General features: G+C 58.3%; 2 protein-coding genes across 4 annotated transcripts in view; one reads left to right on the forward strand and one right to left on the reverse strand.

Moving 5' to 3' along the window:
* Positions 1 to 19927, forward strand: part of Axin1 (axin 1) — a 35360-nt gene extending 15433 nt beyond the window's left edge. For 2 of the 3 annotated variants that reach the window (XM_047533905.1, XM_047533904.1), the window contains exons 3-11: positions 2456 to 2596; positions 6174 to 6270; positions 9889 to 10026; positions 13005 to 13528; positions 13945 to 14115; positions 15684 to 15926; positions 17208 to 17315; positions 18510 to 18677; positions 19231 to 19927. In XM_047533905.1, the coding sequence (XP_047389861.1) occupies positions 2456 to 2596; positions 6174 to 6270; positions 9889 to 10026; positions 13005 to 13528; positions 13945 to 14115; positions 15684 to 15926; positions 17208 to 17315; positions 18510 to 18677; positions 19231 to 19357 (1717 nt within the window). In that variant the 3' untranslated portion in view covers positions 19358 to 19927. The remainder of the gene's footprint in view (positions 1 to 2455; positions 2597 to 6173; positions 6271 to 9888; positions 10027 to 13004; positions 13529 to 13944; positions 14116 to 15683; positions 15927 to 17207; positions 17316 to 18509; positions 18678 to 19230) is intronic. The other variant, XM_047533906.1, reaches the window with a different exon arrangement.
* A 214-nt stretch (positions 19928 to 20141) lies between these two features.
* Pdia2 (protein disulfide isomerase family A member 2) lies at positions 20142 to 23024 on the reverse strand. Its single transcript, XM_047533559.1, has 11 exons — positions 22811 to 23024; positions 22119 to 22325; positions 21918 to 22051; positions 21705 to 21842; positions 21520 to 21636; positions 21318 to 21443; positions 21047 to 21244; positions 20828 to 20948; positions 20573 to 20754; positions 20378 to 20476; positions 20142 to 20268 (listed from the first exon to the last, which is right to left on the reverse strand). Exons 1-11 carry the CDS (start codon positions 23016 to 23018, stop codon positions 20224 to 20226), a joined length of 1575 nt encoding a protein of 524 aa, XP_047389515.1. The 5' UTR covers positions 23019 to 23024; the 3' UTR covers positions 20142 to 20223.
* Positions 23025 to 23045: the final 21 nt, after the last annotated feature.

The following is a 23045-nucleotide window of genomic DNA, read 5'->3' on the forward strand; positions in this document are numbered from 1 at the left end:
GCCTTTCCCCTCTGTTTACATGCCCACTGTCCTGCCGTGCAGGCAGGGAACACATGCCAACTCAAACTGCACCCTCAGTGCTTCCTTCTGGGAGGCCAGAGGGTGGCATCCATGGTCTCTGCCAGGGTCCTTGCCCACACCAGATGCATTTAAGGTGGGGATGAGGCCAAGGCTGGGCCCTCACCTGAGGTCAGGTGTGTCTAGGCAGGCAGAGTTGGACTGAGCTGACATGATGTTCCTGCAGTCTCCAGCACACACACCCCCTGACTAATGGACCCTGTCCTTACTTACTCTGGACTCCAGAGAGCTGAAGGAGGTCATAGGAGCCAACATTCTGGGTGTGGAATTACTACCATCTGAGTTGGGTCTCTGGGAGGCAGATGCTTGGGGATGAGTGGGTGGGGGCACTCTACTGACCTCATGGATGTTCTGCTTCCAGGTGCTGGGGTGAGGGGTGGACCAGCAGAGGTATACCCTAGAGCAGGTGGGAGAGTCCTGTGTCTGGGGTGACCATCACGATCCCCATGCCCAAGTGCTCGCCATTCCTGTGCCTAGGACTGTGTCCTGTCTGTGCAGCAGCCTAGCAGAGAGAGCAGGACACTGTCCAGGTCACGCAGCCCCAGAGGCTGCCTTGCCTCCCATCACTTGAGCTTGGGGACCTGCTGCTTAGCCATGCTGTTGCCAGTCCAGGGCTCCATCATACCCGACCCCATGATCTCAGCTTTCTGGGGGAGCCAACCTGTGCTCTATGTAAGAAGTCTTCCTATGCTCCCTGGGTCCTATTTCCATGCTCTAGGGACACAGCTCTGAGTCAGCCTGTGTTTCATGGGTCTGCTAAAGGGATATCTGGGGGAGGCCGCTTGTCACACTTTGTGTGGTGCGTAGACATGGCGTACAACGTTGTCCTTAAGGAGCCATCTGCTTGTGTGGTAGCTGGACCCAGGCAGACATTAGACAGAGTTGAGAAGGGTTTGGGTGGGTACAGATTGAGCTGCTGTGTAGTCTGCAGTCACTGTATGAAGGACACAGAGGACTCAGCCCCAGGACAGGCCACTTCTCCATTATGAACTCACTGAGATTTGGGACTGACCTACATTTGGCAGCAAGTGGAACCCATCCCTGGTCTTGGGCACCAACAGGCCTCACTGAGAAGCCAGCTCTGTGTGTGGCAGGTGGGAGGGGACTGTTGGGTGCCAGAGACTCCAGTGAACCACCTGGGGGTGGGTACTGAGCAGGGGTGGGCAGAACAGATGGGCTGGTAGGCCAGCACTGGGGCCTGAGCATGTCGGGGAAGGAACAGGGGCTGCAAATGGCCAGTGGCCACAGAAGTGAGGGATTTTTGTAGGAAACATGAGACTTGGTTCTTCAGGTTCTTGAGGTTCGGTTTTTTGCTCATGAGTATTGCTCCAGCTCCATGTTGAAAAGGCTGTGTCTGTGTGGACCCCTTTGAGCTTATATTTTGCAGATTCCAGTGAGCCCAGCTGTGCTGCCTGGGAGTGTGGTTGCTGCACACCACCTCCTCTGTGGCTCCCAGCTGCTGTCAGGGTGGGTCCTGCAGTCCTGGTAACATCCTCTTGCCTGTCATTGGTCAGAGCAAGCTTCATCACATCAGCCCAGTGGTTGTCCCCTAACCCCTCCAACAGGGCAGTTGTCCTGGGGTTCAGAAGGAAAGCAGGTTGCTGGCGCCCCCTTGCTCCCTTTCTCCCATCTGAGTTTCCCTTCTCTCTCCCTCCTCCTCAGACCTTCTGGACTTGCCTCCTTGTCGTCTTGTTTACCGGAGAGAGTGGAGGAGGGCGGGGCCTGCGTGCCCTTGATGGGGACTTCTCTCTGTCACTTGAGCTTTGCTTTTTGACCAAATAAGTGTTTATAGAAAGTTACCAAAGTTTGATATTCTTAGTAGCAGCAGCCATACTTAAAAATAATTGAGCGCTTAACCTGGGGAAGTGGCAACACAGTGTCATGGGAATAGTGCGTCTTGATACTTAGTGAAGAGGGTGAAGTTGCAAGTTGGCACCCGTGGGCTGCTCATGTTGGGGAGGGAGGCTGACCAAGGTCCTGGTCATGTACTATCAACCCAGTTTGAGATTGCTGAGGCCTGCCCTTACAGGCCCACTGTTTCCTGCTCTGGAAATGCCCTGAGGGTGGACCCAGAGGCCCAGTAGCAAGGATGAGGGGCTACCTCTGCACATATCCCATTTCTAGTTACATGCATAGCATCCCAGCCCATGTGAGAGTCTGCCTTCTGAGACATCTTCCAACAGAGGACGGGACTGGTACCCAGGCCTGACCCCCTCACAGGGATGGGCAGGGAGGGAGGGACACTGACCTTTTCTGGTCCATTTTTCTTCCTAAATTGTTGGTGTTTTTAGTTCACACAGTATTCAGATAGTTCTGGGATGTGGACTTAAAGAAGGGGTGCAGTAGTCTGCCACTCATGTGTCCTCCTTGTTTGCAGGCATGGACCCTGGCGGGAGCCAGTACACTCCTACTACGTCAGCTCTGGCTGCGCCCTGGCCCCCGCCGCCAGCGCCAACGACAGTGAGCAGCAGAGCTTGTCCAGCGACGCTGACACCCTGTCCCTCACAGACAGCAGCGTGTAAGTTTTACCCACACAGCGTTCTGCGGCCTGGCTGCAGGCTGTGGCGCTGGGCTTTGTCTCTAGTTTCCCTGAGTTGGCCTAGTGCAGCCAAACACAGGTGAGCTGCACTGTGGGTGGAACCCAAGGGTGCCATGGCCAGAGCTGCCTGGAGCCTTGACACAGGTAGGTCCAGGGTATGTGGAGGCAGATTCAGAGCCACCCGGTAAAGCACTGCAGGTTCCATTTTCTCCTTAGCTTGTGTGGCCTGGTGTTTTAGTTGAGAGGTAGGCACAGGCCAGCAGGCAGAGGGGAGAGGGGCCCACTGCAGAATAGGGGTGCAGTCTCTGGGAGGCCTCATGGCTGCATGGACACCTCCTTGTTGATGCAGCCCTGCATGCACCCTTTGTGTGGTACAGGATTGTGTCAGGCAACCGCTGCTGGAGCTGCAGTCTAGGCGGGAGGGCACCGTGGCTTCAGGTGCTGAACCCAGCTCCCCATGGTAAGAGGTGGTCAGGGCGAGTAGTCTGCTCACTGTGCCCCAGCTTCATCTGAGCCTCTGCATCCCCTGCGGTCACAGTGAGTCAGGAGAACATCCCTGTGTTGTCACACTTCTGAGGAGCCCGTGGGATGGGTGTGTCCTGTGACTGTCCTCAGCTCAGTGGTGCGGGCAAGGGCTGGGATCCATAGCACATTAGGAACTGGATGGATCAAATTGGTATGTTGAAGAAATTGGTAGTAGTCAAAATTGGTGAAAACAATTAGTATTATAACATGATATTACCAGGAGAAAGCATATTTCCTTAAATGAAGAAAAAGAAAAGACCAGACAGGAGTACTGCTGTAGATTCCCCATTCAGCTTGGTGGATGCTTTGAAATCTTGCTGTGGTCATCCTTGAATCTCAATAGCCAGCTTCCAATCTGTTGCCATTTGCTCTCTGACCACCAGGGAAGGCCAGGGCAGGTACTGAAGCCTGGGAACACCTGGGCTTCCCCCCAGCAGCATCAAATAGTGGAGAAAACCTGTGGTGATCCCAGCAAGCAGGTGTGAGCCCAGTAGCCAGCCCTCGCCCAGGAGTGCTCCTTCCAGGTGTCCCTCATCCCAGGTGTCCTGTACAAGACAGGACTCACTTGTCCAGACCCAAAGACTGACCTGAGAGACACAAGGTATAGCAAAAAGCAAGGCTTTACTGACAGTCTTTCAAGTTAGGGTTTGGGGGAGCAGGCACCCGCCCCCCCCCCGCAACCCCCAAACCTGGCAGTTAAAATCAGCATTTTATCCCCTGGAGTACAAGGTTGTCCCTGGTTCCTCATTGACCAAGTACTATGGGTGCACAGTCTTCCCGAAGCCTAGGTGCTGCTGTCTCCTCTTGGATTATTTCAAGAGATGTACCTGTAGCTGCCCCACCTCCCTTTGTTCTTTGGTGGTGAAAAAGGCCCCTTGGATTGAGTACATTTTGAGTATCTGTAGTTTCTCTCTGTTGGTCAAGTCGGCCTGTCCCTCCACCTTCTGTTTGCTCAGGGACTGTGCATATTTGCACTTCTGTGTTAAGGGCTAGTGCTTTTCGTTCTATTTCCTCTCCAGCTGATTTTTGTATATATAGTCTCAGTAATCTTACATTTAAGGCTAAATGCTGCATTCTGAAAATGGACCACTCACAACTTCAACCCAGACATCCTCCGTCCTGGGCACCCTCCACCCAGGTGTCCGTCCACCTGGGCCTGCTCCTTGCAGGTTTTCCTTCATCCTTCATTCTTCATCCTGGATTTCTTGTCCCTGGGAATTGGTGTCCTGTGGTAGAAATTGACCCTGGGACAATTTGATAGGGAAAACAGGCAACTTTTAATTTCTTCATAAGAGTCATGTTTCACAAGAACAGAACCTAAAATAAGTCATCTGTCATCTATCGTTCCTTGATGTCTATTCATTGTGGTTTGTACTGAGAGATTTAAGAATATGGGACATAAACTTGCTATGTGTCACAGGCAGGAGTGGAATGGGTGAGCCTCGTTTCTGTTGGGCCCACACTCACCTGCTAAGCAAGTGTTTCCTGGCTGTCCACCATGAACATAGATCCTGTGTGGTACCTTCTGCCACTGAGCTACCCCACAACCCTTTTCATTTTTCATTTTGAGACACGGTTTTGCTGAGTTGCGCAGGCTGGCCTCATGTCTTCCCTCCTCCTGCCTCAGGTGTGTGCCACACTGCACAGGCAGGTATGTGGAATTTAACATGTTCAGTCTGAGTGCGGAGGAAGCAGGTAAATTGGCGGCTTTGTGACGCCTCCTTTCGCCTACTCTGGATGTGCCTGTTCGCAGCCCAACCTTTGCCTCAGCTTCAGCTGTTGCTCTTGTCTGCAGAGGACACTTGGGAGAGGCCATCACAGCCTCTGTCTGCCTTATTCTCCCCCTTCTTGTGCCTGTTCACTCAGAACGGAGATCTGTGTGTGGCTCTTAGAAGGAAGAACACTGCAGCCTGCTTGCTGACAGTGCCATCCCAGGCCCAGGGGCTCAGATGCCTTGTCTGGGGCAGGGGGCACAAGTGAGAACAGGAAGCATGAGGGGCTGGTACTTACCAAGCTGTCCTGGGAGGTCCTCAGCGTCAGCACCGTGGTTGTCTCCCCCACTGCCATGTGTGAGTAGCTCTGTGCTGGCAGCACTCTGGGCACAAGGAGGCCCAGGATACTCACCAACAGACCACCTTCACTCTGTCCTCTTGGAGACCAGCCTGAGACCTTTCTATGGTCAGGGGATTTAATCCTCTGTCCAGTCATTCCTGTCACCAGAGACTGGTGATGAGGGGGATGCATGGCACTCCAAAGTCTCAGTTGTCCTATCTCCCAACTCTGGGGCTTCTTCACATCACACTGGCTCCTGCTGCTGCTGTTCCCAAGTGGCTTTTGTGACAGTGGAAAGTGCTTGGCAGTGTGTAGGGTGCTGAATCTGGCATCTGTCCTGATTGAGGGAGCCCTGTGGCTAGCACCCCTCATCCTGTAGTCTGGGACTCTAGAGATGTGCATGTGTAGAAGACCCAGTGGGTGCCACTCAGAGATCTGGCTCTGCACTGGCCTGGAGGAGGCAGTCTGCAGCACTCTGGAAGTCCAGCTTTCAGCAGTCTTGGGGAATCTCAGCTGCCCCTTGTGCAGCCTCCTGTGTTCTGGTCTGTTTGCAGTCGCTAGCAGGTACGTCATGACCCCGGCCTAGGAGACACAGCACGGTCTGCGGATGTCTCCATGAAGAGCTAAGCTAGCAGTCCCTGCTCGCAGCTTTGCTGCCACACAGTATATTCTAACCCACCCTTCAGAAATCAGCTTCAAACCATAAAGCAGGCAAAGCTGAATTTTGTTGAAATGCTCAGTAAATACTAGCTGGAGGAACAAAACTCTTGGGCCTTGCTGTCACGTATGAATGTGTGTGCTGTGCTACTCACATGCCTGTGAGCCCGTGTGCGCTGCCCTGCACCTGTAAGCATGTGGGGCTGCTGCACCCTGGTGGTTGTGGCCACCACAGCAGACGACGGAGGCTGGCAGTCCTGCTGGTGCTCTGTGGACCCTCATTTCCTTTGTGAGTTCACAACTGCCCCTTTTCTTTGCCTAGGGATGGAGTCCCCCCATACCGGACTCGTAAGCAGCACCGGAGAGAGATGCAGGAGAGCATCCAGGTCAACGGGAGGGTACCTCTACCTCACATTCCTGTAAGTACCAGCCCCTCCATGCTCCCTGTTCTCACTTAGAGCTGGGCCAGGCGGCAGACAAGCAGGACAGGCAGGCACCTGGCTTCCTGGAGGCTTGGCCCCCTCCAGACACCAATGTTGACCTGAATGATGCTGGAGCAGTGTTGCAGGCACCTTCTGCCCAGAGGAGCCCTGAACTGGGGCTGCAGAGCCATGCATGGTGGCAGGACCTGTCCTCCACTAGAACGCCTGGCGATCTCTTCCTGTTGCTGTGAGCAGGATGCCCTCTCAAGGGAAGTGGCTGACGGCTTCCCTCGTGACGTGGGGCCCAGTTCTGGCCCTCTGCAGCTCCCTGACGGTTTCTGTGAGAGTTGGCTCTGTTCTGCTCCAGGTGAACTTCCAGAGTCAGCTTTTTTATGGCTGAGCAGTAGGCACCTCTGCACAGACACCTTGACTGCAAGGCTGCCTGAGCTTTGCCTCCTGGACCAATCCCTGGGGGCTACAATCGCGCATAGCCAGTCTCCATCAGCAGAGTCCACTTGTCTGCAAGTAGACTCTCCTTTTGCTGGCACACTGACGTTGAGCAGAAAGATGCTTTAGGTGAGACGAGGGCAGCTAGTGTTGTGCCTCCCCCTGGCTCTGCAGTGGTGCAGGGTGAGCTGCGCAGGTGTGCAGGAGCCTCACACACACTCAGGCTGCACTTCTCAGTTGGGTCTTCTAACTTTTTGGCAGAGCCTTTAATTTCCAGATCAGGACAGTGATGTTCATGGTTGAGAGGGGAGATGCTCATTTGTTCTTTTCTCTGGGAGATTGGGTGGGCTGCTGTGTCATCTCCCTGCCACCCCTACGCAGATTTGGCTCAGACTAGGCACTGGTATTGTCCACTTACACAAGCAGGGCTCTGTGTGCAGTGGTGTGCGTATGTGTCTGCACACATACTCAGGTGCCTGCCACTTGTGTGTCAGGAGCAGCCTGGCCTCAGCAGAGTAGTCAGCATGTTTCCAGCTAGGCCTCCCATGCAGGATGTGTGTTTCTCCACTCCTGTGCATAGCAGGAGCTCAGAGGTACTTAGTAGGAGTCTAAACTCGGACTTCTATTAAGAGCAGCTGGAACAGAACAGAGGAAATGTTGCAAGAACAAGAGGGATGCACTGTGCAGGCAAGCTGGTGTGCCCCAACCCCAGTAGCACAACAGCACCCTGGACGTCAAACTGGTGAAGGTGAAGTTGGGTCCGTGGGTCCACACCATTGTGGTGAGAGTAGGCACTTTGTGAAACCCTGTATTGCAGTGGGGAGTACCTCCCAAGCCAGCGCTAGAGCCTGGCCAGAGGGGGCCTGTGAGCACAAGGTGGGTGAGGTCTGCCAGAGACCACAGCCAGTGCAAGGTGAGGGGCTTCACAGCAGCTGACCTCTGACTTTCAGAAGCCAGGGTCCTGGATGTGGGGGGAGACAGGCAGAGGACACTTTGGGCATTTTAGAAGGAGGGACTCCTTGTGGCAGGAAATTTCAGCAAGTCCAGAGTGAGGGGACAGCAGGCAGGTGGTGTCTTCCTGGAAGATTCAGGAAAGATGTTCTTTATGCTTTTCTTGCTGCTTTGCTGAAGCTTGACAGTAAAAGCTATTTGATTGATTGTGTGAGTTAAACATAAAATAGAATGTTAGAAGAAGCCTGAAGAGCACACTGGGGAGAGTCCAGGCCTGAAGCACTTCTGATGCAGCAGAGAAGGAGTCGAGGCCGGTCAGTGCAGTCACTGGGAACCAGTTCAGGGGACATGTGGAGCCCAGGTTCTGAAGGTCACAGGAACTCAGGAGGACGGAGTTTAGGGGGTGTAGGTATTGGTAGGACGGAGACCCACGCCTCCCCACAACCCCACAGACATGTGGCCTTGTGCGCAGTCCTTGGCCGCAATGTGAAATGTGCTGCATCTTGCAGAAAGTGGTGGTGTGAGCCTCTACCCATGGGCTCCTTCCTCGAGGACAGCTCTGGAGTGGAGTGGACACCTCTCTCCTGTTGGGACCTGCCAGTCAGGGTGTGACTGGCAACACCTGGAGTCTGGACCCTTGACTGTAAAACTTGAAGTTAGAAATGGGGTGCCCCCATGTGCTGCCCAGGAGCCTCTATGCTCCCTTTCACCAGTGGAGCAAATCTGCAGAGGTAGGGGGTCCAAGAAGCTGGCTCAGGGCTCACAGCAGATGAGCCGACCAGGACCTGTGGGCTCCTGTTGGAACCGCACTGTGCCTGCCTCGGTGGCAAGCCCCACATACCTGTCTGGGGGGGTGTGTTTTGTCAGGAAGTGCCTTGTTCTGAGCTCTGCACATCATGTTGCTCAGCCTTTGCTTGGTCTTCTTTTCTCCCCTACACCATTTTCTGTTTCCCCTCTGGTTCTGTAGATGAGACGTGGGTGTGCACAGTCAGGATGTGCAACGTCCGCTGGTGGGGCAGGAGGGAACACCAGCAGCCCCGCCCGCCACGCCTTCCCCACTTGGCCTTACTCTACCACACTGAAGGCCAGATTCTGATGCCCCAGAGGGGTAGCTGTCTGCTGACTGTCCTCTGGCCACCTCTCCACCAGAGCCCCTCTCTGCTCCTAGCTTAGGAGAAGCTGGGTCCTTCCCAGCTTAGATCTTGGTGGCTTGAATTTGGGTGTGGGTGTGGGTGGTGCTGGGAATGGAACCCAGGGCCTCGTCCACGCCAAGAAAGCACTTCACTGAGCTGCATCCCAGCCCTTGTTATTTTATTTTTGGGGCAGGCTTTTTCTAGGCAGACTGGCCTTGGAACTTGCAGTTCTTCTGCCTCAGACAGTGGCTTGGAGTCGTCATCACTGGGGGGGGTGAGACTGGCCTGAGCCTGCGTGACCAAAGTGCCTTGGCACGGCCAGGCTACTGCGCCCACAGCTGTTCTGTGCCCAGAGGTGGAGTTTCCTTGCTTTACTCAGTGCACTCCAGCTGGTTCAAGAGAGGGTGTGTGGGCATGTGTAGATGTTGCTGGTCCACACGTGGCGAGTGTGGTGACGGTCAGGCAGGCCGGGGGCTGCTCTTGCACCTGTTTTGAGGTTCCAAGTTATTTCAAGGTAAAGCCTCCCAAAAAATTATAAGCATGTCACTAAAATTTCAGATTTGCCTTCTTTTAGAAAGGAAAGCCCTTCTGAGCTCCAGAGCTTTCCCTGTGCTCGAGTTTTGTGCCCATGATGCTGGAGCAGACCCACCCGTGCACACTCAGACAGGGCACCCCTGGCAGGCCCAGCATGGGTCCCTGCCAGGTGGGATCTTTGGAGGTGCTCCGGGCCATGGACCCACCCTGGCATTCCTGGCAGTCGTGCCCGTGTTGGTGGTCTTACCTGCTCTTGTCCTTGGTGGCCTTTGTGACTGAGCCTCAGGCATGCTCCCGTGGTAAGCCATGTCGGCAGTTCTTCCACAGGCACAAGCTGTAGGTGTTCAGCACCGGGTGCAGTGCTGGGTTCATCCGAACTCCAAGTCTGTCTTGAGAGTCCCCACCTCCGTGCTGAATGCAGACAAGGTCAGGGGCAAGTGGTGCCAGAGTGAGAGAAGAGGGGCACCTGTAGTCCTCGCCACACATGCTGCTGACCACAGAGGTGGACACCATGTGGGGCCACGCCCGCTGACTCCTAGTCTTCCTGCAGCGTACCTACCGAATGCCAAAGGAGATCCGTGTGGAGCCACAGAAGTTCGCTGAGGAGCTCATTCACCGCCTGGAGGCTGTCCAGCGCACGAGGGAGGCCGAGGAGAAGCTGGAGGAGCGGCTGAAGCGCGTGCGGATGGTGAGTGGGCCGCACTCAGAGCTGCGTCTGCATTGCTGTGTGTTTCCCCACCTGGGAGCCCTGAACTCAGCTTCGCTCCTGCTCCTCCTGACACTGTGCCTCCTCTGACCCTCCCACCTGTCACTCTGCGCCCCAGCAGCACCTTTTCACCATCATGGGCCAAGAGGGGCCACGTGGCCCTGTCCTGAGAGGAGACCTCAGGCTCCCAGCACCTGATAGGTGATGGGCCCCCTGAGGCAGATAGCCAGTGCTGCAGGCTCTTACCCTGGCCTTCCCCTTCTTGTCAAGACCACCATGTAGGCCTTGGACACTGGGGCTTCTCTGTGCCACTTGTGGAAGGGCCTTCTCTCCTCAGGGAGGTTCCTGCCAGAGCTGTATAGCCACCAAGCAGGTATCCTCTGCTCTCCTTGCAGTGTTTGGTGACCATAATGCTTTCAAAATATGAACATTCTTATTTATCTGAGTCTGCCCTGAGCACAACCTGCGGTGTTTCTCTAAGGAACTGTTTCCCCACCACTCCCTGTGCCTGTTGAACCTGTGGGCTCAGCCCCTCCAGGCCCCAGCACTCCCAGCAGGCTTGCCTTCTCTCTTCCCGCTCAAACTGCCCAGGTGAGCACAGATGAGCTGGGTGCACTGGTCGGGGGACGACCACTAGTGCAGCAGGGAAACAGGCCTGGCTCCCTGGAGCACACTCTGCCTCGAGACCAGCAGGATCCTCCCCTTCCCTCCTTTCTCTTCCCCTCCAGCATGGGTGTGAGAGAAGGTGCTGGTGGGGACTTCCATGTGCAGTCAGCCACCCTCTCCACAGTTCCCTGGAGCTGACTTGGTGGTTCCCCAAAGCTCACGACCCTGCCTGAGGCCACCTGCGAGCTGTGATCTTGTGATCACTCAGGAGGTTCTGGCAGACAGTAGTGAGTCGCTATCATGTGTCATGTGGGTAGCTGTCCTTGGGATCGGCTGTCTTGTCGGGAGACCCTGTGAGTTGGCCCAGGAGCTATGTTGCAGCTGGCATCTGGTGGCACTGGTGGTGCTGGGTGTGCACACGCTGGCCAGCCCCCTGTTGGGGCCGATGGAAGCCTCATTGGGTAGTTGAAGAGGTGCACAGCCTTTTCCCAAAATCCAAATATTTGGAGCAGGCTCACTATGCAGTAGGAGCTTCTAGTGCTGAGCCCTGGCTCCTGTTGTGATCTTGTCGGTGCCTTAATATGCACAGTAGTGTCTCAGGGGACGTTCTCTGCTGTGAGAAGGGCCCTGAGCACTTCACAGCCAGCTCTGGAGGTGTGCTCACGGCAGACTGGGGCAGCGTGGTACTGTGCCCACGCAGTGGAGCTGCTCCACTCCCTCAGCCCCGCAGAGTCCCTGACGCCCTAAAGGCGGCTCTGCCCCAGGAGGACAGCTCAGTGGGGACTGGGCCGGCTGCATCCCTGGAGCAGAGCTGCCTTCCCTGGCTGACAGGAAATGTGCCCCTGATACGATACCACTTGGGAGTGTCTGTGGGCACCAGGCCTCCAGCTCAGGCTCCCTTCGGGCCTCACTGCTGCCCCTGCCTCTGCCTCTGGGCAGTGGGCCTGACGGGCAGCAATCCTAGCTGCCCCAACACATGGCTCCATCTCCTAGCTGCCCCAACACATGGCTCCCTCGTGGTGTCGATGGTGCTCCTTTTTATGAGGGAATAGTCTCATATTTTTAAAATGCACATATTTATAACCTCATGTTTTTTTAAAATAAATTTTTGTCACTATAAAATTTAGAAAATAAAAGCACCAATAAGGTCGTGAAGCTATTAGCTGCAGTTAAGTTAATCTAATGTTCCAAAACCCGACCGGGGGGTGGGGGGTGGCCCACAGGTCAGGCTCTTGCCAGCACACTTGCGGACCTGGGTCTACTCCCCAGCACCCAAGATGAATAAGCCCCCCAGTTGAATCCTACAGAAGCAGAACGGTTTGAAGGAACTGGGTCTCAACCCAGGTTGTCCCCAGGCATTTGGGCTTCCCCTTTCTCCTGCTGCCTTAGAAATAGTGACATTTCCAGTCCACAGAAAGACCCTCAGCCAAGAGCTGTCGCCCAGAGTCCCCGAGCCCCACAGGCAGGCGCGAGCTGCTCTCTGTCCCATCGGACAGTTGACCAGCCACCCAGCCAGCATGTGCCTCAGCAGCTCTGGTACACGGGTCCTAACTGCTTTGATGCTTTTGCCTTTGTGAGGAATTTGGTGTTCGGCCTCTGGAAATATGTTTGTATTAAAGTGGATAGTAAGCGGGTGCAGTGGCCACACCTGTGGTCCCAGCTGCAGGTTGTCGCAGGTGCAGTGGTGCATGTCTGTGGTCCTAGCTGCTCAGGAGGCTGAGGCAGGAGGATTCCAAGTTTGAGACCAACATGGGCAACTTACTGAAACCCTATCTTAAAATAAGAAACAAGAGGTCTGGGGTGTAGCACAGTGGTAGAGCACCCCTGTGTTTAATCCCCAGTGCCTTAAGGAAAAAAAGCACAGGCAAGAAAGCACAAATCATGAACTCCCGTGTTGGGGCAGTGTTCTCCTTACAGTGTCGTGGGAAATACGTACGGCAGTGAAATCAAGGAATGGGAAACCCAGTCAAAAGAAAACAAAACCTTTATTGAGAAACGTGCAAGAAAGTTAAGTCCAGGAAGGGTTTTGTCGGTGGCCAAGACCAACACAGGCCCTGGACACCTTGAGTCCTTGGTGCCTGGCTGTTGAGGCCCCACTATTGCCCTGCTTCTGCTTGGTCCTTGTCCTCTCACCCCTGCCCTCAGCCTGTGGAATAGAGAGTCCCAGGAGGCTCGAGCATGTGGTGTCCAGGAGTCTGACATCTCTCCCTGGCCTGGCTACATCCTGAGTAGGGCCAGTATGTCCTGACCTCTGGGATCCTGCTTGCTGCTGGGCCAGTCCTGTCTCTTGTTTGGCGCCACCTTGTGAGGTTTCTGGGTGCAACTGGTGCTGAGGGTGTTGCCTGTCCCCACAGGAGGAAGAAGGCGAGGATGGAGACTTCCCCCCGGGGCCCCCAGGGCTGAGCCACAAGCTGCCTCCTGCCCCAGCCTGGCACCACTTCCCTCCCCGCTATGTGGATGTCGGCTGTGGCGGGCTGCGGGATGCCCACGAGGAGAACCCTGAAAGCATCCTGGATGAGCACGTGCAGCGGGTCATGAGGACACCTGGCTGCCAGTCCCCTGGGCCTGGCCACCGCTCCCCCGACAGTGGGCACATGGCCAAGATGGTGGCATTAGGGGGCACAGCCTTGGGCCACGGGAAGCACATACCCAGGTCAGGGGCAAAACTGGATGCAGCGGGCCTGCACCACCACAGGCATGTCCACCACCACCTGCACCACGGCACATCCAGGCCCAAGGAGCAGCTGGAGGCTGAGGCCACCCGCAGGGCCCAGAGCAGCTTCACGTGGGGCCCAGAACCCCATGGTCATGCGACCAAGCCCCGTGGCTGCTCAGAAAGTGCAGGCACCGCTCCCAACACTTGTGACCTGGCTTGCGGGTGAGCTCTGCACCAGTGGTGCTGCGGGGATGGTGGGGTCCCCGTCCCCAGCATCAGGGCCAGGGCGCCATGCTGTCAGGCTGTCCTCGCGGAGACCCAGCCTTCCCTAGAAAGTCCCAGGAAACCTGGGCAGGAGCCAGGCGGGGGCCCAGGGACAGGGTCAGTGTTTGGGTAAGGAGGGTCCACTGAGCACTCAGGTAGGTGAAGGACAGTACTGCAGTCCAAGGTTTTTGTCTTGGCGGGTTATCAGTGACCAGTGCACCTCCTCCAGTGTGCTCAGGACAAGACAAACCGCGGCAGCAGCAGGCCGCTCCGGTGGTAACCACCTCACAGGGTGCAGTGCCCTTCCGTGGGGCGTCAGAGGCTCCGGAGGCCACGGAGAAGGCCAGGGCGACCCCCAGGTCTTGCTCTCACAGGGGCAAGGCAGGTGCACCTTCCAAAAGGAGCTCTAAGAAGGCGGACTCCGGGAGGAGCGCCAGCACGGAGACGCCGGGGCCTGCAGAGGACGTGGAGAAGAACCAGAAGATCATGCAGTGGATCATCGAGGGGGAGAAGGAGATCAGCAGGCATCGCAAGGCTGGCCATGGGTGAGTGGCCGCAGCGCTGGCCCCTTCCCCAAAGCTGGCCAGCAGCCCCTCCCAGGGGCACAGGTGCTCTCCTGCTCTGAGGAGGTCATTCCTGGCTTTGGGCCACAAGCCCTCCCCCGAGGGGGCCGTCCCTGGGCAGGAAAGCCAGCGGCCGGGGGAGATGCCATCTGCTCTCACTTGCCTGTCCCCAGCCTTGAGGACAGAGGCTGCTCTGGGGTGGGGCAGAGCAAGGGCCCCAGGGCCAGCACCACCTGCTGTGGACCTCAGTGTCCCCTTACTCACCTGTCCCATCCTCTATCCCTGTGTGTCCAGTGCCCCAAAGAGGTATCAGCCCACCTCTGGCCAGCAGAGACCACCCTCTTGAGGACTGGGAGAGTGACAGAAGCCAGATCTACCTGTGGGGCCAGGGAGTGTTGGGGGGGCACCTGCCTGCCCACCTTGTCTGTTTGGGGCTGCAGAGCCTGTCCCAGGTCTCCGGGAGCCCTGTCCAGCCTGGGCTGGGGTGTGGGTGAGCCTGTGGCTCCTCTAGTTTCCCTCCTGTGGATTTCACAAGGGGGTGTGTCTGTCTGTCCTAAACATTCCCCAGGAAAGGCAGTTTCTGTGGCTGGACGGCCTGGGGGAGGGCACCTTCAGGCTGGCTGCTCTGGCGAGGGCCACTAGGGCAGATGGGCTGGGCCTGGGGCCTTAACCAGAAGGGAGCCTGTGGACTGGCTGCCCTGGCCCTGTCTTCGGTGGCCCTGCCTGAGGGTACAGCCCTTTCTGATTCTCCCCCATGGCCCAGAGGATTCAGGGATTGAGTGATGGAGTCTTGTAGATGGAACACACGTTCCCGGGGCACAGTGAAGGGTGGGCTGTGATGATTAAGTTGGAAAATCGAGGAAAATGACATGTTTAGGTTCAGGCAGCTACTTTAAGTGCTTTCAATGGGCAAGGGGCTATACCAGAACATACTAAGAGGTTATTTCTAAATTAGGGTATTGTGGATTATTTAGCTTTTCTTTCAATTTCCTGCATATTCCAGGTTCTGCACCATTGACATTTCTTTTTTTTTTTTTTTTTGGTGGAGGTGCTGAGGGCTGAACCCAAGGCCTTATGTGTGCTAAGCAAGTGCTCTACCACTGAGCTACATGTATCCAGTTCTGAAAATTCATTTTTAGATTTTTGTTACTGGGGATTGAACCCAGGGGCTTAGTCACTGAGCTGTATCCCCAACCCAACCCTTTTAATTTTTACTTTTGAGGCCAGGTCTCTGAGTTGCTTAGGTCCTTGCTAATTTGGTGAGGCCACATTCAAACTTGCCATCCTCTGCCTCAGCCTCCTGAGCAGCTGGGATTTCAGGCATGTGCCCTAAATCATTTTTTTTTTATATTAAAAATGGTGTCTTTTAAAAAGCATATATATAGTATATGGTTTATATCTTAGTAAAGCTGCTAAAAATGAGGTTAAAAATCCCACAAGAGTGGAATGTGCCTGCTGAGGCCAGGAGCTCATGGGCTCGGTGGCTGGGTCCAGGCCTTACCCACCTGCCTGGTGTTCTGGGGCTGCCATGTTTGTCCTTGCTTCCGAAGGTCTTCTGGAGCGAGGAAGCAGCAGGCCCACGAGAGCACCAGACCCTTGTCCGTCGAGCGCCCTGGGGCTGTGCACCCCTGGGTGAGTGCCCAACTCCGGAACGCTGTTCAGCCCTCACATCTCTTCATTCAAGACCCCACGATGCCTCCCAACCCAGCCCCCAACCCCCTGACCCAGCTGGAGGAGGCCCGCAGGCGTCTGGAGGAGGAGGAGAGAGCCAGCAAGCTGCCCTCCAAGCAGAGGTAGGCCCTGTGGGGGGCACTGGGCCACCCGGCCTACTGGCTCTCTGCCGAGCCTGCAGGTGACCTGCTGCAGGGCAAGGTGGGCAGCTGGGTGTTGTTGCCACCCCTGGAGGAAGAGAGGAGGCATGCTCTCCGGCACCAGGTCTGTGCCGGCCGCAGGTCCCTGGCTCCAGGGACAGGTGACTGCAGCACCTGGGTAAGCTGGGCTGCAGTGGACAGGACTGCAGCCAGCACTGAGGTCTCAGGTGCCACACCTGCTGCCTGCCTCACTTAGCGCAGCATCATTTTCTCCAGGCTGGAATGTGGCTTCTGACCCTCTTACTGGAGTTCCCAGTGGGTCAGAGATGTCTCCCTCGCCAGACCTGGCCATGGTGTGTCCGTCAGAAGTTATGGCCCTTCACTGTGCATCTCAGTTCCTCCCAGCTGTGGGGCCCCTGTTCTGGGCAGCCTGGAGGCTGAGCCTGGGTTCAGCAGGCTTCCAGACCCATCTGCTCTGCTGGTATCAGGTGACGCAACCCTGCCACTGAAGGGCTCCGCAGACCGGTACCAGGCTCTGAGCCTGCACCCCAGGGGCATGGTGACAGCCAGCCACATTGCCACTTCTGCTCTGTCCTGTGCATGCCTGGCTGGAGCCTGCGGCAGCCTGGGCAGAGCCCTCTGGGAAGGCAGGTTCTGTTGTTCTCTCCTGGCTGCAGCACCAGCTGATCCACGGGAGGTGCCTCTGCCAAGCCTTCAGGGTGTGGTTCCCCTGCATGGTTTCAGCTGGTGGCTGCAGCCACTCCAGGTGTGGGAGAACCCTGGAATCGCTGGTTTGTCTGTTTGTCCAGGGGATGGGGCTTTTTGTAAGATATACTAAGCAAAGATCCTGAGCAGTAAAGGACCTGGCCCTGGGCTTTGTGGGCCCTGCCCAGGCTATTCAGGGTGGACTTCACTCTCAGGGCAGTTCAGCAGCCTATCCAGATGGGCCTCCCTCACAGCACCAGGGGTCCCCGAGGTGCTCCAGAGAGCTGAGTAGAGTCACTGTGCCTCAGAGGAGCCCTCAGATGGGCTCTGTGGCACAGAGGGTCGTCCTGGAGGGTGAGCACAGCACGAGCTCCCAGGTCAGGGTTCCCACATCGTGCCCAGGGAACCAAACCTGGGGTGCTCCAGACCAACAATCTCCTGCATCTGGGATGTCCCTGGACACCCGACTCCCACAAGTGCAGCCCTCACCTTGCCCTCTGGCCTGCTGTCTGCAGCGCTGGCCGTGGCCCCTCCCCAGTGACGCGGGTTGTTCTCTAGGTATGTGCAGGCGGTTATGCAGCGGGGACGCGCCTGCGTCAGGCCAGCGTGCACACCTGTGCTGAGCGTGGTGCCGGCCGTGTCGGACTTGGAGCTCTCCGAGACAGAGTACGTGTGCCAGGAGGGCCTCCCGCCACCCGCCATCGGGCCGCCCCAGGGGGAGCAGCTGTTCTGGGCACAACTCAGAGCCAGGACTGGAGAAAGGCCACCAGATCCCCGCCCTCCCTCCTGTCCCTGCCCGGAAAGTCACCTGCTGCCCCGACGGCCGATGTGTGTCTGGGCCGATGGCCTATCTAAGCAGGCGCTACCTCCTACTTTGAGCTTGCTGTGCCCAGGCTGGGGCCCCAGGGGTCTGCGATGATCTTGAACAGGGCTGGGGTGCAGCCATGTCCCTTGAAATGACACCAGGGGCTTTAGACAGGAGTTACTTGGAGTGGTGCCTGGACAGCGTGAGTGGCCAGAGCCAGGAACGAGTCTCCTCCTGCCCTGCCCTGCGGCACGTGGCCGTGGCTGACCTCCCCGTTCCTGGTTCCTGCTCCAGGCAGGAGGAGGAGGATCCCCCAAGAGGGACTTGAGGATGGGAGTCCCTAGGCCTTCGGCCATGAGCAGAGAGCTGCAGGGTGTTGCAGAGACTCTGCTCCTTCCTCCGTCCCTGGAGAAGTGGACCCTGTCGAATCGGCGCCTCTGATGGCCCCTGGGACCTCTCAGAGCACAAGGGGTGCCTGGGAGCCCGGCGTGCAGAACAGTCACACTGCCAAGGCGGCCGGTCATCTGGGCGCAGGGGAGAGAAGTGCCGCGGTGCTTTCCGCTGGTGTGCCCAGCTGGTGTCCAGAGGCCAGGCCTGGTGTGCCCGGCAACTTCTGTGCTGGGGCCCTGGGAGCACAGGGCTGTGACCTGTCATCCCAAACAGGCCACACAGCACCTGCCCACCTCCTGGGCAGTGCTGGCTCCTTGGCTCTGGAGGTCTGACCAGTTGTAGCCTGTGGGGACATTTGCTTTGAAATCCAATTGTCCTGTCCTGGCCCTTTGGATATTTCAAGAGCTCTAGAACTCAGGTATTACTCAGGTACTAGCAGGTGGCCACTGGTCATGGGAATGGTGTGGACTCTGCCTGAGTGCAGTGAGAAGCTGTGTGCCTGCCACCCACCAGGCAGCGGAGCCGCTCCTGGGAGGCCAGCAGGGACTGGCCAGGGTGACTTCCATGTGGGAAAGTCTTTGCAGTCATGGAGCTGCTGAGCAAGGGCCCCCAGCTGCCCTGCACAGGCACTGGGCAGGTCCAGCAGCTGCTGCTCTCCCCTCCAGGACAAAGGCACAGAGGAGGGCCGGCAGCGGGAGTGCCCAGCCCTGTGACAGCATTGTTGTGGCCTACTACTTCTGCGGGGAGCCCATTCCCTACCGGACCCTGGTGAGGGGCCGCACGGTCACCCTGGGCCAGTTCAAGGACCTGCTGACCAAGAAGGGCAGCTACAGGTAAGAGGAGGGCCTGGGGCCTTGGTGAGGTCCCCCTACCCAGCCAGGATAGCCACCCTGTGTGCTGGAAAGAGCTGCCTTCCCAGCTCGTCCTGGCCTCCTCTGACCCTGAGCCCACTGCTCCCAGCCCGACGGGGGGCAGTGGGCACAGCAGGCCTCAGCCTAAAGGTGGGAAACGGGCCCAGACAGGTCAGTGCACACGCTGGGCTGACCTGGGCTCCAGCCTGAGGCAGAAGCTGGCAGCCTCATGAGAAGGACAGAGGGTAGAGAGGACCCCAAGGGCCACCCCAGAGTCTGGTGGAGGCTGCCAGGCCAGTCCCTGCCCACTGGGCGGGTCCCTGTTGCCGAGCTGGCTGCAGGAGGAGGCCAGCGCCCCACAGCTGTCTGCCCCTCGTCGCAGCACCTGGGCCAGGCCAGGGCTCCCAGGGGCTGTGGGCCCTCCCCGCAGGCCGGAGCTGCAGCCCTACAGGTGGGCTCCACCCACAAGGCCCCAGGCGGCCCCGCTTGTGGCCCTGGGGGAGGACCCTCATACCAGCATGGCCCCTGTCCCCAGGTACTACTTCAAGAAAGTGAGCGACGAGTTCGACTGCGGGGTGGTGTTTGAGGAGGTTCGGGAAGACGCGGCCGTCCTGCCCGTCTTTGAGGAGAAGATCATCGGCAAGGTGGAGAAGGTGGACTGATGCAGGCGGCCAGCACAGCACACAGCCACGGAGCCCTTGGTGAGGGTCCTGGGGAGGCCCAGGAGTGCCACTGCCCTGGGCCCCCCAGAGTGTCCCACGGCCTGTCTGCCTGGCCCCCAGAGGGAGGCCCACCATAGCAATAGCAGAGACCATGAGCCGGGCAGCCTGCCTGGAGCTGTGGAAGACCCCGCAGCCCCTGCTGTCCACCTGGAAACCCATAGGCCTCACTGGTCCCGAGCACTGGTGTCACCTCTGCCCCTGGACTTGCTCCGGCACCTGGTCAGCCCAGGCTGGGTGCAGGGACCCCTCAGATTGTACTTGTCACTGAGTGCCTTCAACACGCCCTCCCGCCTGTCACTGTGTGAATCCCGCAGCAGCACCGTGGCCCTGCTCCGCCTGTTCCTGGCCGCCAGCTCAGCGGGTCGGGACCCTCCTTCCAAAGGGCCCCTGTAAATATGTACATTTCTCAGGCCAGGGCCAGCAGGGGGCTGACCCGGCCCGTTTTTCACGGGATGACTTGTACAATGATCTTTTCAAGGTACTTGGATAGTAAAGAATAAAAGTTTTTGGAGTTGCCTTGGCTGTGGGCTGCCTATCTGCAACTGGTGGGCCCAACTGGCCCTTGCCCTCCTCAACCCAGCAGTGGAAGGGGGTCATGCTGGCCAAGCAGGGGGCTGCAGGCAGTGGCTGCAGAACAGCCCCTCACCCAGTGCAGCAGGCCCCAGGAGACCCAGGCTGGCCAGAGCCCCATGCTGCCAGCCTCACCAGGAACCACACACACAGTCCAGGGGCAAAGCTTTTTATTCACGGCACAGCTTCTGCAGCCAGGGGCCACGCACCACTTGAGGCTGGCAGCAACTTGGCGGCTACAGCTCCTCCCTGGGCCCCATGCTGGCATTGGCTAGTGGCTCCTAGAAAGGACCACAGAGGCTCAGCCCTGCCCTCAGGCCACCCCTGTCCCTGTCAGCCCTGCCTGGAGGGGAACCGTCCAGGGCCTGGAACCCTGGACAGGATGCATACCTGGAAGGGGGCCGTGGGCTCCTCCGCTGGCAGCTCACCCCCACTGTCCAAGAACTTAGAAAGGCTCTCCAGGTCCCTGCTGCCCTTGTACTCCATTATCTGAGGAGGAGTGGGGCCCGAAGGCGCTCCAGGGTCACCACCCGACCAGCACCAGCCCCAAAGACAGGCCTGGCTGCCTCCGCCCCAGCTCCTCACCTTCCGATCCCGCCCTGCAGGGAAGAACTTGAGGGTGGGGAAGCCGGGCACAGCGAAGGCCTCCAGCTCGTTAGCTGTAGCGTCCAGCTCGGCGATGATGATGTCCTTGTGGTCTCTGTACTTCTCAGCCAGTGCCTCCCAGGCTGGGGCCATCTCCCTGCAGTGGCTGCACCACGGGGCATCTGGAGGGGAGTCAAGCTTGGCCAGCTGGGTCCACACCTGCCCACCCACCCGTCCCTTGACCTCAGCACTCACAGAACTTGACAAACACATTCTTGGTTTCATCGAAAGCCACCTGCTCAAAATTCTTGCCCACGAGGGTCTTGACGGGCCGCTGGTCCCAGTCTGGGGGGATTTCCTGGCTCAGGAGGTAGGGCTGTGGGCCAGGCCAGGAGCTCTGGGTATTGTGGGGGGACAGGACCCCAAGAGCAGCTGAGCCCCCTCCCTGCCTGCCCTGTGGTGCAGCCGGCTCACCTTGAGTTCACCACTGAGGACTGTCTGGCAGAAGGCTGCCACAGAAGCTGAGCTGATGGGCCCCCCGCCTGGGGGTGCGTACTTCTTGGTGGTCTCAATGTTGACCAGGCGCAGGGTGGGGGCCTCCTCGGCCTTGAGGCCGAAGTACCGCAGTACATGGTCATTACTGGCAGCCACGTCCACCACAACAAACAGCACCTGCCAGCAGGGAGTCCATGCTGGGCACCATGTCCCCCCGCCCTCCTGGACTCCCAGGACTGGCCCCTAGTACCTGTCCCCGGAGCGGGGGAGCTGCCTCCCTGAAGCCTGCCAGGAGCTCCCTGTGAGAAGCCAGCGTCCGGTTGACGAACAGCAGCAGGTGGTTGAGGATCTTGGCAGAGAAGATCCTTCGGGAAGTCTGTGGAGTGGCTGCTTGTGACTCCCAGGGCCCACGCTGGGCCCCAGCACTGCACCCAGGTGGCTGCTGAACTCACCTGGCTGTTGAACTCCGTGACCAGGTGCATGCTGTGAGTGACGAGGAAGCGGGACAGGTCCCCCAGGTCCAGGCCCAGCTCCTCTTCGACTGGGAAGTCTGCCCGTCCTTCATCGAACTGACACCAGGAGGGTCAGTGTGGGCCTCAGCCCTGGCCCTCAGCCCTGGCCCTCAGCCCCAACTCACCTTCTTGAAGAGAACCACGGTGTCCTTGGTGAGGCCAAACTTCTGAAACAGCTGTGGCCGGTCAGTGAAGCCAAATGTCATGTCCAGGGCATCGCGAGCCAGGGCCAGGAAGGTGGCCACGTCCTTGTCCTGCAAGTCCTACAGGCCCAGCTCTGTTAGGCTGGCAGGTACCACCAGTGCTGCCCCCATGGCCGGGCCCCCAACCCAGCCTACCTGGAAGAAGCCAATGACAACCACGTCCCCAGCATCCATCAGCGCTCGGGCACCCTCCTCATCCTCCAGCCGGGTGGCACTGGACCCCACCCGCCGCTTCAGCCACTCAGCGATGCCCTTGGCCTCCCGGGGGCCTGTGGAGTAAGCCCTCAGTCTAGGCAGGCCCCACCCCACCCACCCCAGGCCGCGTCCACCCCACACCTGTGTACTCCTCCGGGTGCGTGCGATTCCCGTCACGGAAGAACTTGAGCGTGGGGTACTCGGTTACACCAAACTCCTCAGTCAGCTCCGGCTCCGCAGGTCCGTCCACCTTGGCCAGCGTGGCCGTGGCCGACTCAGCTGCTAGCAGGGCAGCAGCCTTGCTGTACTCAGGGGCCAGCGCCTTGCAGTGCCCACACCATGGGGCGTCTGGGGGATGAGGCCATGAGTGCCAGGCCTCTGCAGCCACACCCGCTCCCCTCCAGGGCCTGGGCAGCAGGCGTGCCTGTGCACACTCTCCTCAGGACCCAGAGCCGGGTCCTCGAGATCCCCAGGCTGCCTCCTGAGGCTGCCGCCAGGAACGGCCTTGACGTGCACAAAGGGTGACCTCGCACCCGGAGCCCTGCAGAGAGCACGCAGGGGACCCTGCCACCAGTAGCTCAGAGAAGTGGCTGTGAGGCAGGGGTGTCAACACAAGGCCACAGATGGCCAAGCAGGGTGTCTCATGTCCCCGGGTCACCTGCGTACCCACCACCCTCCACGCTCAGTCCCAGAGCTCCCTGCCCTAGGGTGCACCTTGGAAGCCTGGGGTATGGGGGCAGAGTGCCCCTGGAAAGGTCCTCCAGTCCACAGGACTGGGGCTGGAGAGCCTGGGTGGTCCCTGTGGTCCCCAGCCCACTGACCCAAACACTCACAGAACTCCACCAGCAGGGCTGGATGCTCCCGCAGGGCCAGGCCCAGGGTGCGGTGGTTTAGCACCAAGATCCCATCCTCCTGGGGGACCTCCTCCCCAGTGGAACCCTCCAGGAGATCCTCTGAGGGTCTCTCGGGTCGCTGTCCCTGCCCCTGTAGGCCTGAGGCCCCTAGCAGGAGCAGCAGCACAGGCAGAAGCTGGCGGTCCATAGCAGTGCCGGGCCCCAGAGGCTGGGG

The sequence above is a fragment of the Sciurus carolinensis genome, chromosome 18, assembly GCF_902686445.1.
Source record: "Sciurus carolinensis chromosome 18, mSciCar1.2, whole genome shotgun sequence".
Classification (NCBI taxonomy): domain Eukaryota; kingdom Metazoa; phylum Chordata; class Mammalia; order Rodentia; family Sciuridae; genus Sciurus; species Sciurus carolinensis.